Source organism: Pteropus medius, unplaced genomic scaffold (genome assembly GCF_902729225.1).
Source record: "Pteropus medius unplaced genomic scaffold, Ma_sr-lr_union100, whole genome shotgun sequence".
Classification (NCBI taxonomy): domain Eukaryota; kingdom Metazoa; phylum Chordata; class Mammalia; order Chiroptera; family Pteropodidae; genus Pteropus; species Pteropus medius.
In genome coordinates this window covers 16,468,581-16,482,751 of record NW_024349519.1, presented here as the reverse complement: position 1 = coordinate 16,482,751, position 14,171 = coordinate 16,468,581, and the positions used below count along the sequence as shown (strand labels likewise).

Below are 14,171 nucleotides of genomic sequence, written 5' to 3'. Positions count from 1 at the left end.
AGCTGATTTCTCAAAAGAAACTATGCAAGACACAAGGGCTTGGCAAAAAATATTCAACAAGATGAATACCCAGGATTTACAACCAAGAATACTTTATCCAGCAAAGCTATCATTTAGAGTCGAAGAACAGATAAAAAGCTTCCCAGACAAAAATAAGCTAAAGGAATTTATCACCACTAAGCCAGTATTACAGGAAATGTTTCAGAGACTTCTTTAAGAAGAAAAAATATGTATCAAAAACAGGAATAAAGAATGGTAACAACTATATTTCTATCAATAAGTACCTTAAATGGAAAAGAATTAAGTGCTCCAATCGAAAGATAGAGTGACTGAAAAGATAAGAAAACAAGACTCCTACAATATGCTGCCTACAAAAGACACTCTTCAGATTAAAAGACACATATAGACTGAAAGGAAGAGGATGGAAAAATATATTGCTTTGATAGACCTAGAAGATATTTAAGTCAGAGAAAGATAAACGCTATATGGTTTCACTTATATGCAGAATCTAAGGAATAAAAAGAACAAACTAATCAAAAATAGACTCACAAATATAGTGAACAATTTGGTGATGGACAGAGGGGAGGAGGGTTTGGGGGGCTGGGAGAATGGGGTGAAAGGTAAAAGAAGTACAAATTAGTAGCTGAGGGATGGTCACGGGAATAGGGAGCACAGCATAGGGAATGCAGTAAGCATTAATACATTGGCTAGGTAGAGGGTCAAGGAAGCGTGGGAGCAATTGGGGAGATTGTTTTACGAACTATATAGATGTCTAACTAATATACTGTATCCTTAAAACTAATTAAAATAAAATTTTTTAAAAAGCATGAAGTACTCAAGTGTAAAGCTTTGTAATCCCCCAAATGTTCAAGTTTGTGTACTGAAAACTATGAAATATTATTGAGAGAAATCAAACAAGACCTAAATAAGGAGAAATAATGTATTTATCAATTGGAAGGCTCAATATTAACCTGTGAATTCTTCCTAAACTATAGTTTCAATACAACCTCAAAAAAAAAAACCCCAGGATTTTTATATATAAAAATTATATATATACATACGTATAAATCAACAAGCTACTCTAAAATTTATATGGAAAAATTAGAAGTGTGTGTGTGTGTGTGTGTGTGTGTGTGTTGTATGTGACAATTCAATAGACAGTAGGTTTGAGCACTAGTACCTGACACTCATCAAGCTTCCTTGGATGGAGTAGTCACGGAGGAAATAAGACTACCTGCTAAAGCATCTTGGAAACGCGTGTAGAAGTCTTGGTCAATTTGGCATCATCACTGTAGACCAGCAGCTTCTGTTCTATCTCGTGGAACCCATTCCAACAGCGACACTATTTGGCAGTGGGAAGCAAATGCAACAGTGTACCAAAGAGGTTTCTGTACTGGCACAGCTTGAGTGTGGAAACCATACTTAAACTTTTGGGGACTTCATTGAGCCCCAGAGTGGTTGGACAATTCTAAGTGGAGATCACATCAAGAGCAGGAGATTCTGGATTTCTGCTAATTATTCAAGTGGGTATTCAAAAAACTAATTGGGAAAATAAAAGATGTGACTGTACTTATACCCTGAGTTTGTAAAGCATTTCATACCAGTTGTTATCATAAATAGCATAACTATATGGTAACTTTATCTCTAAAGGTTAAATTTATAAAAATTTGTATGTTTTCTGTTGCTACCATAACAAATTACCACAAACTTAGTGGCTTAAACAAGTTCATTATCTTACAGTTCTATTGGGCGGAGATCTGATAGGGGTCTCGCAAGACTGAAATCAAGCTGTTGGCAGGGCTCTGTTCCTTTCTAGAGGCTCTAGGGGAGAATCTGTTTTCTTGCCCATTTAAGTTGTTGGAAATTCAGTCCCTGGTGGTCATAATACAGAATCCCGTTTCCTCGCTGGCTGTCAGCTGGGGGCTGTACCTAGCATCTAGAGGGCACCTACATTCCTCACCTTGGCACAGACGACTTCCTTCTTCAACGCCAGCCAGGGCAGCTTGAGTCCACCTCTCACAGAATCTCTCTGACCTACTCTTCTACCCGTCTCTTCCACTTTTAAGGATTCACATGATTAGATTCTAGGTCACTCACAGATAACCGTGCATAATTTTCACATCTCAAGGTCTTTAATGTTCATTGCATCTGCAAAGTTCCTTTTGTCATGAAAAGTAATATATTCATAGGTTCTGGGGATTAGGCTGTGGACATTTTGGGGGGGCCATTATTCTACCTACCACAGTCATATTAGGATTTTTTTTTTTTTAACATTTAAAAATCTAATCTGAAAAATGTCTTGACTTTCCTAATGGAGAAAGGCTCAATTTTTTAGGATAGCATTTACCCAATCATTCCCAATGTTTCCTTTGGCCTGGTTCCTTATGCCCCTCCATTCATCCTATACTAGATTTAACCTGGGGTTGACAAAAAGGTTTCGATGAACTGCTTCAGGTAGTGTGCAAAATTTCACATGTATGTTTTTTTTTCTGGGGAAAATGTCCGGAGCTTAGATCAGATTCTCAAAGTACTCTGTAAAAGACCCCACCCTGGGGGGAAAAAAAAACCCCAAACCTACAAAACTGTAGGTAAATCATTGCTTTCACACAACATACATTTTCATGCTTCCACATTTTTATGCATCTTGTTTCATGACATTGGGTGCAGTGGAGAGTACAGGCTTTGGATTTCCCTTAAGTATCTGACTCAAACTAAAACTGGGTTAGTGGTGATGGAATTTATCAAATAAGAAATAATGAAGAGTAGTAAATCTGATAGGGAGCAAATTAGGACATGTTAAATTTGATGAACCATCAAAATAGCCAAAAAATAAAGGAAAGAACAACTTAGCTAAGAGTATCTAAGATAGTCATATTGTCCATAAAAAATGAAAAGTTTGAATATGATAAAAGTGACGAAAAACTACATGGACAAAAAAATAAGGGGAAATTTGTCATACATGGCAGATCACCAACAAGAAAAAAATCAACCCAATAGAACCGAAATTCAATTTTCACAGGAAAGTGCAAACTCAAAAAATAGCTTTATTCATAATAGCCAAAAATGTTGTGCATATGTGGATGCATCTAGAAAGCATTATACTAGGTGGAAGTTACCAAGCACAAGATCCCAGTTCCTGGGATGGGAAAATGTAGACCATAAAAAAACACAAGGGAAAATGTGTTTTTTTTATGGTGATGAAAATGTTATTTTGGTTACACAACTGAATCAGTCAAAACTCCTTGAACTGTACACTTAAAATAGATTAATTTTATTGAATGTAAATTAGACCTCTAGCAGATTTTTAATATGCAAGGATACATACTAGGTTATTAACATGGATTGGGGATGGCTGTGATAGAAGGTGAAAAGTAAAAAAATAGAACTACTCTATTTAAAAATAGTATGATCCCATTTATGAAAAACTATATATGCACAAAAACGCTTCTCAGCTACCCAACAACTGCAATACTGCAATCCAATACTTGTATCCTTGGCATATTTACATTCAGGGGCAGATCAGGAGACGGAAGCCTGATGGTTAACAGATTATGGAAGAGGAGGAAGTAGAAGTGGAAGCAAATCTAGCAAAGTTATTGGTTAAACTGTATAGTTTACCTTTGGAGCAGCAATGAAGGATGAATGATAGGAGGCATGCTCTAAATACTGTACAGTGGCCTCAGTACTTCCCAAAGAGTAAGTCCCAGCACATCCATTTAAAATGATCATGTTTCTGAAGGAATCCACACATAGGAACAGCAGCAGCCCCTGGGGCATAGGGTACCTTGGCTTTTCTGGAAAGAGCCAATGTTGGCATGGGTTGATCATGCTTCAGAGGCAGCTCATGTGGGCAGACAGAAAGCAAGCCTGAGTGGTTAAGGAAACTCCAGCTTTCCTAGAAATCAGCCTGGGCCTCTGTGGAGTGTACAATTTTGTTCATATCAAAATGGAGATAATGTCACCTAGCTAGTTTTATAAGAATTAGTGATAGTGCATATGCACAGAAAATTACCAAAAAAAAAAAAGGTACTCAATTAGTGATAGGTATATTATCATTCTCTGCCTAGAAAGGACTCTGAAACATACTAGGCTATCACAAAATAGTTGTTGGGTGGATGAATGGATAAAACTATGAATAGTCAATTCCAGTAAAATGCCTATTTTTCCAGACTGAGCTTAACTATTACTTCCTTTGGGAAACTACCAAGCTACCTTCATCCCAATTTACACACATTTTTTCGCTTAATAGTGTAGGTATCAGAGCCAGATTACCTGTGCTTGAATCTTGGCTCCACTACTTACTGTGTCTTTGGGCGAATCACATAAACTCTCGATTCAGCTGCCTCAACTATAAAATGGGGCTTAACAACAGTATCTACCTCATAGCGTTTCTGTAAAAATTAAAAGGGTTAATACAAAAATATATTCATTGGGCCAGAGAAGCGTGGGGTTAAAGGGCTGGGAGAAAGCAGTGAAGGATTAAAGAAGTACAAATTAGTAGTTGATAGAGAGTCATGGGGACGGGAAGCATGGCATAGAGAATGCAGTTAGCATTAATGTAAAGGCTAGGTGTAGAGCCAGAGTAGACAAAGATCAATCAGGGGGATCGTTTTATAAACTATATAAATGTCTAACCAATGTACCGTATACTTGAAACTAATAATAATAAAATATATATATATATATATATATATATATATATATATATATATATATATATATATTGGACTACCTGGCACATAGGAAGCATTCAATAAACATGAACAATTTTTATAGTGCTACATACCACATTTTACAAATTATTTACTTATGTAGGCCATGAAAATAAGGTCCATGAGAGCAGGAACTTAGGTGTGTTTTGTTCACTGCCTAAAACTATGCTCTGGGATGAAGTAGGAATTCAATAAAGAGTAGCTGAATGAATACCTACCAACCAAAGACAAAAAGTGCCACAATTATATATATACATTTTCCCCAAAAATTAAGAAAAAGGCTTTGCATATAGTAGATGTAGAACAGATGTTTATTGACTGAAGGACTGAATGGATATGATCAAAAGGAAAGTGATTTTGGACTACTGACTGTACTACATCAAGGAGGTAAAAAAGAGATTTAAGAATATTTTAGTTTATCTTTATAAACGTTTTATTTAAAAAATAAAATTATAAACAAAATACAGAAAAATATTGACACCTGTGATAACAAGAAAATGACTCCTAAATCTTTAGGGCAGTTTGTTATCCTGGAAGAGCAAAACCATGAATCTATAAAGAAATTTTATTGTGCAAAGGAGGAATGTACTCTTTAAGGTTCATTTATAATAGGCATTTGGCATTGACAGAAAAAGTATTTCTATGGATACATTCAACATTTTGCAGCATACTTACATTCAAGTTACATTTCCAAATTCTATGCCAAACACAATCTAACTCACCATCAAAAGTCCCTATGGTATTATCTAAAATTCTGTTTGGTAGGAAGGAGTACATTATAATTTTATTAGAAAATAATTTTATGTTCCTACTAGATCAATTGTATTTTAACTACTTCAATAAATTCACTGACCTTTTCTTTTCTTCTCTGTTGAAGCCAAGCCTCTTCTAGACAAATTAAGCACCATCTGAAATTTTTTGGCCAGTTATGAAGTCATATAGTAATTTCTTCCCTTCCTCCTTAGAGATAGTACTAAAACTTTCAATGAAAGAACACCAGCACTGATAACTTATGTCTTCTTTTACAGTACCTAAGACATATGGCTACAAGCTGCAGAATTTTAACTTCTTCAAAGATGGCTGAAACACTGTTCCCTTTCAGTTGTGACCAAACTCCTCATCAAAATAAACACACTGAAGGCCTTTTGAGCCACGCTTCTCTTGCTCAGGCCCACTTCCACGTCTGGAAGTGTACTTTCCCTTCTAATAAAGCTTTCTTCTCTACTGTTAAAAAACAAAAACAAAAAAACAGAAAACACACACACTAAAAACCCACATAGTTTTCTGTAAACTTTACTCCATTTACCCCACACATCCCTCAAATCAGACTATTTCGTCATTAACAATTTGCGAATTTGTTGCTTAGCTTTTCTAAGTTACACTAGGGTAGCTATCCTAGTTTCCTGATGATCTCATTTCATTTATAAATTATGATTTTATTAAAATCAACATAAATACAAATATCTCCCATCTTTGCTACAGTTCTCTGAGAAACTAATCCTAACTTTCTGAAAGGTAGAGATTCCACCGGGCTTTTCTATCTAGGCTTGGCAAATAAAATGTCAAGATTAGAAGATTCTCATGCCTCCAAGAGATTCTAGACAAATCAAATCTACTCATAATGTATCAATTCTTTCTTAAATATCTCAAATTAAGTTCAATTTTTAAAAAGTCTAGTGAGATCATTAATGATGAAACAATGGAGACAGATGAATTTCGTTTAGTTGAGCTCCTTCTTTCTAATTTCCTTCAGGTTGTAACTTCTCCCCCAGTACATGACGACTGGCAGTTGGCGGTGGGTTGCTGGGTTGATACCACTTCTAATTCAGATTCACGAACAAAAACCACTGCGTCACCACTTACATTTATAAGACACTGTGCCTATAAGAACAACAGGACATGTTCAGTTACAACAATATGCTCATACTCTTCTGTTAAGCACAGGCTTCTAAGAAATCAGGGAAAAGACAGCTCAAGAGAAAAATGAGCAAAAGATAACGCAATTCACAAGAGAGGAAACTCAAAAGAACCCATTAATATAGTTATTTAATTTTTAAAGGAATCTTTAACAATTTAAAGTGAGTTATCTTAACAAAGCTGATAAAAGAAATTTATTTTATAATTTAACCTAAGCAACATTCCTTCGCCCCCATTAAGAGAATTATGTGACTTATATAAAAACAACATCAACAACAACATGACCGTACTCTTCACCAGCATGGCAGTTAGAACCCAACAGCATCATGGTCCAAACTAGAGGGCATTTTTAAGTCTCCTCAGTCAGCTGTCATTGTATTCCAAAGACCCATCGAGATGGTGGAAAGAGTAGTAAATTAGGAGCAAAACTTCCAGAAGTATTTAGGAATAATCACTAGTCACCTGGGGTGTGGAAACAGCACCTGACCTACGTATGACTATGGTTATTAATATATTCATTAGAACACATTCTAAGCACTGCGTATCAAGAACTCTGTAAAGAGCAAATCCCTTGCGAGGGAGGGAGAGTGGAAAGTAGGAAGGCCATGGGAGAAATCTGCAGGACCCCCATCAGGATCTTTAACTACATCTCACCTGGTTCTTATTTGGATTCTCCATGAAGACACACTGCTTCATTATGTAGGACACGACAGCATTCCCTCCTAATGCAGCAACATGAGCTCTCACCATTGCGAACACTTCAGCAATAAAAGCATGGAGAAAACCACTGACTCCTCCTTCCTACATAATAATGCACAGGAAAATCAAACTACATACAGGTATTCATGAATGTATATAAAATGTCAAAGAATATATATTAAAATGTCTTAAATGATCTTAATGTAAGGATCGTTTTAATGTCCTTCATAATGGGAATTTACAGCATAAACAAATAAACCTTTACTGAACACATGTCTATGATAGGAATTTCCTTATTTTACAGATAATGAAATTGAAGCTCAAAGAATTTGTAATGTGCCCATGACTAGCTATGATCACATGGCTAGTAAGCAAATGGCAGAGCAAGAATTCAAATTGTTCCTCCATCTTCAATATCTCCCTCTATCAAATCATTCCTACCATTATTCAAATAAATTGATGGTAAATATGAACAATAAAGCCTCCCTGCTATCCATATCTCCCCTTCTGAACCATGTTCCAGCCATCCTTGCCTTCTAACAGTTTCTCAAAGGGGTCAACCACTTTTTTGCCTCAGGGCCTTTTATACATGCTGTTCCTGAAGGCACCTCACTCAATTTTCTACCAGGATAACTCATTCAATTCTTCAGGTCCTAGTTGACATGGGACTTCCCTGACTGTCTAAACTAAAGCGAGTTCCTCCATTATATTCTGATAGCCTCTGTTATATTTCTTTGACTTACTATTGCTAGTAGTTATATATTAGTTATACAATTATTTGTTTAATGTCTACCATACTCCAGTTCCACTAGACTGTAAAATCCATCAAGTCAGGGACTGCATCTGTTTTGTTCACAACTATATGCTAACATCTAGCTCAAAAGGTGTTCATACTAAGCATTGCTAGGGAACGAAATCCAGTAGTTTTGAACTTCATTGTTCAAAAATAGAAAGCACAGAAAACAAAGGCTAGCAGATTGCTTAAAATGTATTTCAACTGAAGTTTTCCATAAATTATAATGGAGGTCATTTACAGTCTAAGAAGAAATTTCCAACTTTAAACTGAAAGTTAAGGGCAAACTGAATGCACTGTTAGAAAAACACTTGACTAGGTCACATCTTTCTGAACAGCCAGAGGACCCAATGTGTAATTTTGTAAAGGTATCTCTTTTTGTAATTAAGGAGTTAAGTGAGTTATTTCAGCCTGTCTCCCATCAGAGCTTAGTGCATTTTTTTCTTTTACTTTTATTAGTTTCACTCCTGCTTTTTAAATCAAGAAATTCTGATGGCTGAGTAACAGAGACTACAGAGGGATAATTTTAAAAAGATTAAATAACTAAGCAAATTATTCATTAAGCAATGAAAAAATTTGGGATATTTATCCATACAGTCAATACTACAAATCTCTGTTGAAGGAAAAATCTAATGTGAAGCAACATTTTAATATATGGTTGCTTAAATAGTAGAGAAAGGCATTTTGGAAATAAAATTTTATGGATTCAAAAAGAGTGCACTATCCCTGGGCTATTAAGAGCAACTAGAAAAAGTTCATTCAACAATGTATGCCAGCCTCTCACACCCAACTTTCTTTGTCAAACTTAGATGGACTTAGAAGTGTCATTTATTTTAATTCTACATTAAAAGATTAATGAAAATATCAAGATAGTTTCATTTCCATCTCAATACAATTAGAATGACTAAAAAGTTAATTTTTCTTAAACACCCATCTAATTAATCTGTCATTTACTTATTTACACACAAAAAAATGTCTTCTATTTACACGTGCCTGGCATTGTTCTATATGCAAGATATAAAAAATAGTATGTGGGCTATTATTTCTAAGAAAGTATAAAAACAGTGCTGGTGAAACAGTGGGAAAAAAGCATAGCTAAGTGAACATACTTTTAAAAAATATAAACTACTGCTAAAATAAAATTTGAACAGTTTATCAAGTTTCACACCTCGATCATTAAAAAATTTCCCTATTCATAATATTACTTTGCTCAGCAGCCTTGTTCCATAATACATAATATAATTTTTTTCTTGAGTTTAAATTCCTGTATAATGAAAGATATAGTAATAGCCTGACTCTGATTAACTTTGAGCACATCAAATAAAATGTTATAAGTTGTTACTTAAAATACAAATTAAAGTTTAATGATACACAGTGTGAGGCAAGAATTTGAATAAATGGCATTCCCATACAGTGATGGAGAAAGTAGAAGAAAATGTGCAGCCTCATTCTTTTTCAGAAGGAAGAAACAATTGAGCTAAATTATATCAACCATTCCCATAGACATACATCTACAATATAGTTCCCTACTATTTCGAAATGTAATCCTTTAAAAATTGCTATTTAAAAATGTATAGTAAATGACTACTCAGAAAACTAAGCTGTTCTTACAATGCTGTTTTAAATCTCTAATCAAACATGGATAAATTTGTTTTATTTATCACATGAGAAAGATCTGGAAATTCTAACAGTAAACAAGTTTAAACCCAACACAACTCTTGTGATAAAACTAGCTACTATATGAAATTTGCTAAGTCTAATCTGGAATCAATCCAGATAGTTTATTGAAAAAAAAGATGTGTACATGTGTTACTTTTGGCAAAAAATAAAAATTTGAAACTGGTTTGGTTTTGTCACTAACATCTTCCATTAGAGAAAATTCACAAAAATGAAATAACATCTATAAAATTACCTCACGTAGAGAAGTGGTTTCTCGAATGAAAAACATGTTAATTATCCCAAGATATTTAGTTATTTTTGCTCCAGGAATGAAAGAAAGAGGTGTCATCTTAACAACCCCAACTGTAGAATTTGCACAAGGTGGAGCAGAACGATTCCGGAAATTTCCTTCACCCATTGGACTTGCTTTTTCAACTGTCACAGCTAAAATCGGAGAAAGAAAAGAAAGTATCAAGATCAGATGCTGGTAACTCAAGTATTCCCCAAGGTTTCCAAGTAAGTGGTGACAACATTCAGCTGTCTGTGAGGCTAAGCCATGTCATGAAAGAAAAGAAATTATCATGCACTGCATGCAATTAAAAAAGAGAGAGAAAGAAAAACACAAGAGGAAATGCTGGAATGGAATTCTTTTGGAAGAAAAATGGCATTCCTGCAAAAGAAAATGTTGATGCAGTATAGCTACACACAGAATGATCGTTATAAAGTGAAGAAAAAGAAAAAGCGGCAGAGCAATTAAAATATCTGCTGTAGGAACAAATTATTACAAGGAGAGTGTGAAAGTTGTTATATTTCCCAGTTTTTCCATCTTTCTCAGACAACTTCATCATTGTCAACTTGTAGATAAACCTTATATTAACTAGTTGTAATAGGTTTCTTTTTCAAACCATTTGATCAAACTCATAATTTTAAAAACTTAAAAAAATGACCTTGTCTGTCTAAAAGTTGATTGCTGATAAAATAACATATATAGTAATAGCTACCGCTTATCAAATATTATAAGTCAGACATATGTATATATCTAATCCTTACAACAACCCAGCATCATAGGTATTATTGTCCCCATTTTACACAAGGAAACTGAGGCTCAGAGAAGTTAAATAACTTGACCAAGGTCGCATAGCTATTAAAATGGATTCAACACCAGATCTGGCTGGTTCCATAATCCTATGACCTTTCCTCTAAAACAGAGTTTCTTCTCTATTAACGTACCGTAAACTTTCACTCCAATACATTTACCTCAAAATCTACCAAAACACATGTAAAATAAAGAACATATGATGACCTTGATTCTAGCAGTGAGATAAGAGTTAACTATTTTCTCTCCAGAAATACTTCATTCTTTCAGCTCTCTGGATATCACACTTAGTAAACTGACACACGCCATATGTTACATAGTACCTTGGGTCCTGGGAGAGTGTCTCCTCAATAAGAGAGCTGACAATTTCCTTCCATTAGAAGGATACAGTACCTATTTATATATTTTTAAGAATACTTTTACAAAAAGTAAAATTTAAAAACACAATTAACAAATTGAACGGCCCTGCAATAACTTTTGCTAAATGACCATTAGAGTCTGCAGCTTTCACACTCCAATACATGATTGATTGGCAATGTTATTACTGGGTAGAAAGGTCTAGCCTTCACCACTGGGAAATCAGGGATATGCTTCTCAGATCATAATGTGGTAGAAACATCCGCCTACTTGTCTTAATTGATCCGCGCCTTATGGTCTGAGCTTTCAGTTTAATGAGCTCTATCCAGCTGCTGCATCTGTCTGCAAAGGAACTGTAATCAACTGACGTTGCTGGAAACACAGACAGAAAACAAAAGAAAAAACAAAGAAAAAAATATGTATGACGTCTCTTACTCGTCATAACACTCCTTCCGATGAAGTAATTTAACTGTAATTTAGAAAAAGAATGGTCTTTATCAAGTAGATAAGAGAGACAGTAAAGAGTCAAGCTTTAGACACTGATTTGTCCAAAACCAAGTTCTCAGTTAGCTGGCTGAGCATTTTTGGTGATGTCATAGTTGTGTGGTCTCAGGGAAAACAGAAGTGGGATTTAACAGAAATATCAGTGAAAAGACCAGATACTGTGTTTTAACTAACTTTATTTCCCATTATTTTTACTTCATAATGTTTAGCAGTTTATATTTTAGGACTTTAATTTGCTATCCAAACTTTGTGAATAACTGCCTTTCCTATTTCTACCCTAAAATCAAAACTAAAAATAATTAAAACCAATTGTCGAAGAATACATTTTTAAAAATCACTAGTGGGCTTATCTTTTATTAAAATACTTTCATTCTACCATCAGTAACAAGAAAGCCAAAGGGTTGTTTTTGTCAATATTCTGCTTGCATGTGTGATTTTGGCAACAAAGCTTGTGATAACAGAGGGTAGGGGTGCAGGTGTGAGCCTAACAAGTCCTTTTAAAAAGAGTAACTTTTACTATTATTGAGTTAAAAAAAATAGTTAAAGAGCTAAAATTTTACTTTTAAAAACTGGAAAGCTATTAAAATGCTAAAAAAAATAAATAATTAATATTTTAAAGACACATGCTAAAACTATGATAAAGCCACATTTTGGTGTCTATTCCACTGTCCAGTGCATTTCTCTGATGTTGGTATGCTTATGCACCACCGCACTAGAATTTCACACCTTTGGTGACTATTTGCTTAATTAGACAAACTCACCTCTCTGTGCAGCTGGTATACCTGAGTTAGAACTTGCACTCTCCAGGTGTTCTAATAAGACAATATGAACAACATTAGCTTGGATGCTAAGTACAAGCCAGTATCTCTTTGTTGTTTGTAAATACTCTGTATAAGCCAGACGAATAAGAGGAAATCTTTATGGCTTCATTATAAAAGCAAACCAAATAGAAGTATTTAGGTTTAAAACACAATTTCTATTGACATATGAAAACTAGCTCAGTTAATAAATATCATGCCAAGGAAGACTACTTGTATAACACAGAAAGAGTTTCAGAAATTTTGTAAACATGAGAAAATATAAACACATTAACAAATGTTAGCAGAATGAAATCAGGATGTGAGACACATAAGCAAAGAAAGGAGTCAATGGATTGGGAACAAAACCTGAAATGAAACATGGAAGGGAAATATTTGTGAGGGGAAGAGCCAGTAAGACTAAAAATTACAGACAGGCCAATGACTGATGTCTCACGGATAAACCAAACACATGCTCCTTACTAGCCATAACCCTCTCCCTCACCACCATCCCCTTCATTCCAGGATTTCACTATCAACGGCTCCCTCTGGTGGTATCAAGACTTTGTGGCATGAAAAAGTGACGTTCTCCACAGAAATTACTCTCAACTATGAAACATGTGGTTTTATTATTCTCTTAGTACACTTTAGCAATATTTAAAAGCCCTAGTGGTGTGAGGAGAGGGACTAACCTTAAAGTTAAAAGTTTAGTGAAAATGAGTATATCGATGACAAAAAAAAAATGTGGCAAGGATTCTTTTTCCCTCATGCTCCAATGCTTCTAAAGTTAGAGACTTCTCCATTCTCTTAATTTACAGACCATTTTTGCTCTGAATAATTAAAAAATAGTTGTGACAATCTTATCTAGGCATCTTAAGAAAATTACTAAAACTGAAAAAATTCCTGCAAATTCTGAAAAGAGCCTCTGGCAGATTAAAATATATGTGATCTGGAGTCTTTAAATTTTTTACTGTTATTTTCCTATTTAAACGTTTCTTAGTTTTAAGCAATGATCAAAATTTGGGTTTATGCCCCTTTAGGCATTTCTACCAATCTCTAAACTGTCTAACTATAACAATAAAATCTGGCTTATTGAATTAGATAAAGGATGTATATAAATATCCAGTATAAACTTTGTCCACAATGATATTCAAATATTGGTGGACTAATAATGAAATTGCCATGTTATAGTTAAAACTTATTAAGGCTTAGAGAAAGATATAAATCTTCAATATGGATCGTCCACAAGGGGGAAAAATTCAACGACAATTCATATGTAATACATACATTAGAGGAAGAAGAAACTTGGCTTTTCTATTTGGGTCATTAAAGATTCCAACTAAATAAAAGTGAGCAACACCCTAAACCACTTGTCTTTTTTCTTCAATCCACATCCTTCCATTTCCTGTCTCCACTGCTAGGTACCCACTCCTCGTCTCACTACTATCCTTTATATCTTCTCTTCCAAGTTATTTGTTTTCTGTCAGTAACCTAATTCAATTTTTCTTTGCTTTTTACTTCCTCTTCCTCTGATTTTGGACTTCACTGTCCTCAAGCTGCCATAAAGAAGCTAAGATTCCTTAACCCTACTTATCCATCAATTCTCTTTCCTTCTTTCCTTCCCATTTCTTGGATAA

General features: G+C 34.7%; 1 protein-coding gene across 15 annotated transcripts in view; it reads right to left on the bottom strand.

Moving 5' to 3' along the window:
* Window positions 1-5,127: 5,127 nt before the first annotated feature.
* The window catches only part of C2CD5 (C2 calcium dependent domain containing 5), an 80,119-nt gene continuing 71,075 nt past the window's right edge, over window positions 5,128-14,171 (bottom strand). For 4 of the 15 annotated variants that reach the window (XM_039882503.1, XM_039882505.1, XM_039882510.1 and 1 more), the window contains exons 23-27: window positions 12,499-12,549; window positions 11,504-11,605; window positions 10,034-10,224; window positions 7,284-7,430; window positions 5,262-6,593 (exon numbers count right to left, since the gene is read on the bottom strand). In XM_039882503.1, the coding sequence (XP_039738437.1) occupies window positions 6,462-6,593; window positions 7,284-7,430; window positions 10,034-10,224; window positions 11,504-11,605; window positions 12,499-12,549 (623 nt within the window). In that variant the 3' untranslated portion in view covers window positions 5,262-6,461. Of the gene's footprint in view, window positions 6,594-7,283; window positions 7,431-10,033; window positions 10,225-11,503; window positions 11,606-12,498; window positions 12,550-14,171 lie in introns of all 15 variants that reach the window. The other 11 variants (XM_039882504.1, XM_039882507.1, XM_039882509.1 and 8 more) reach the window with 7 other exon arrangements.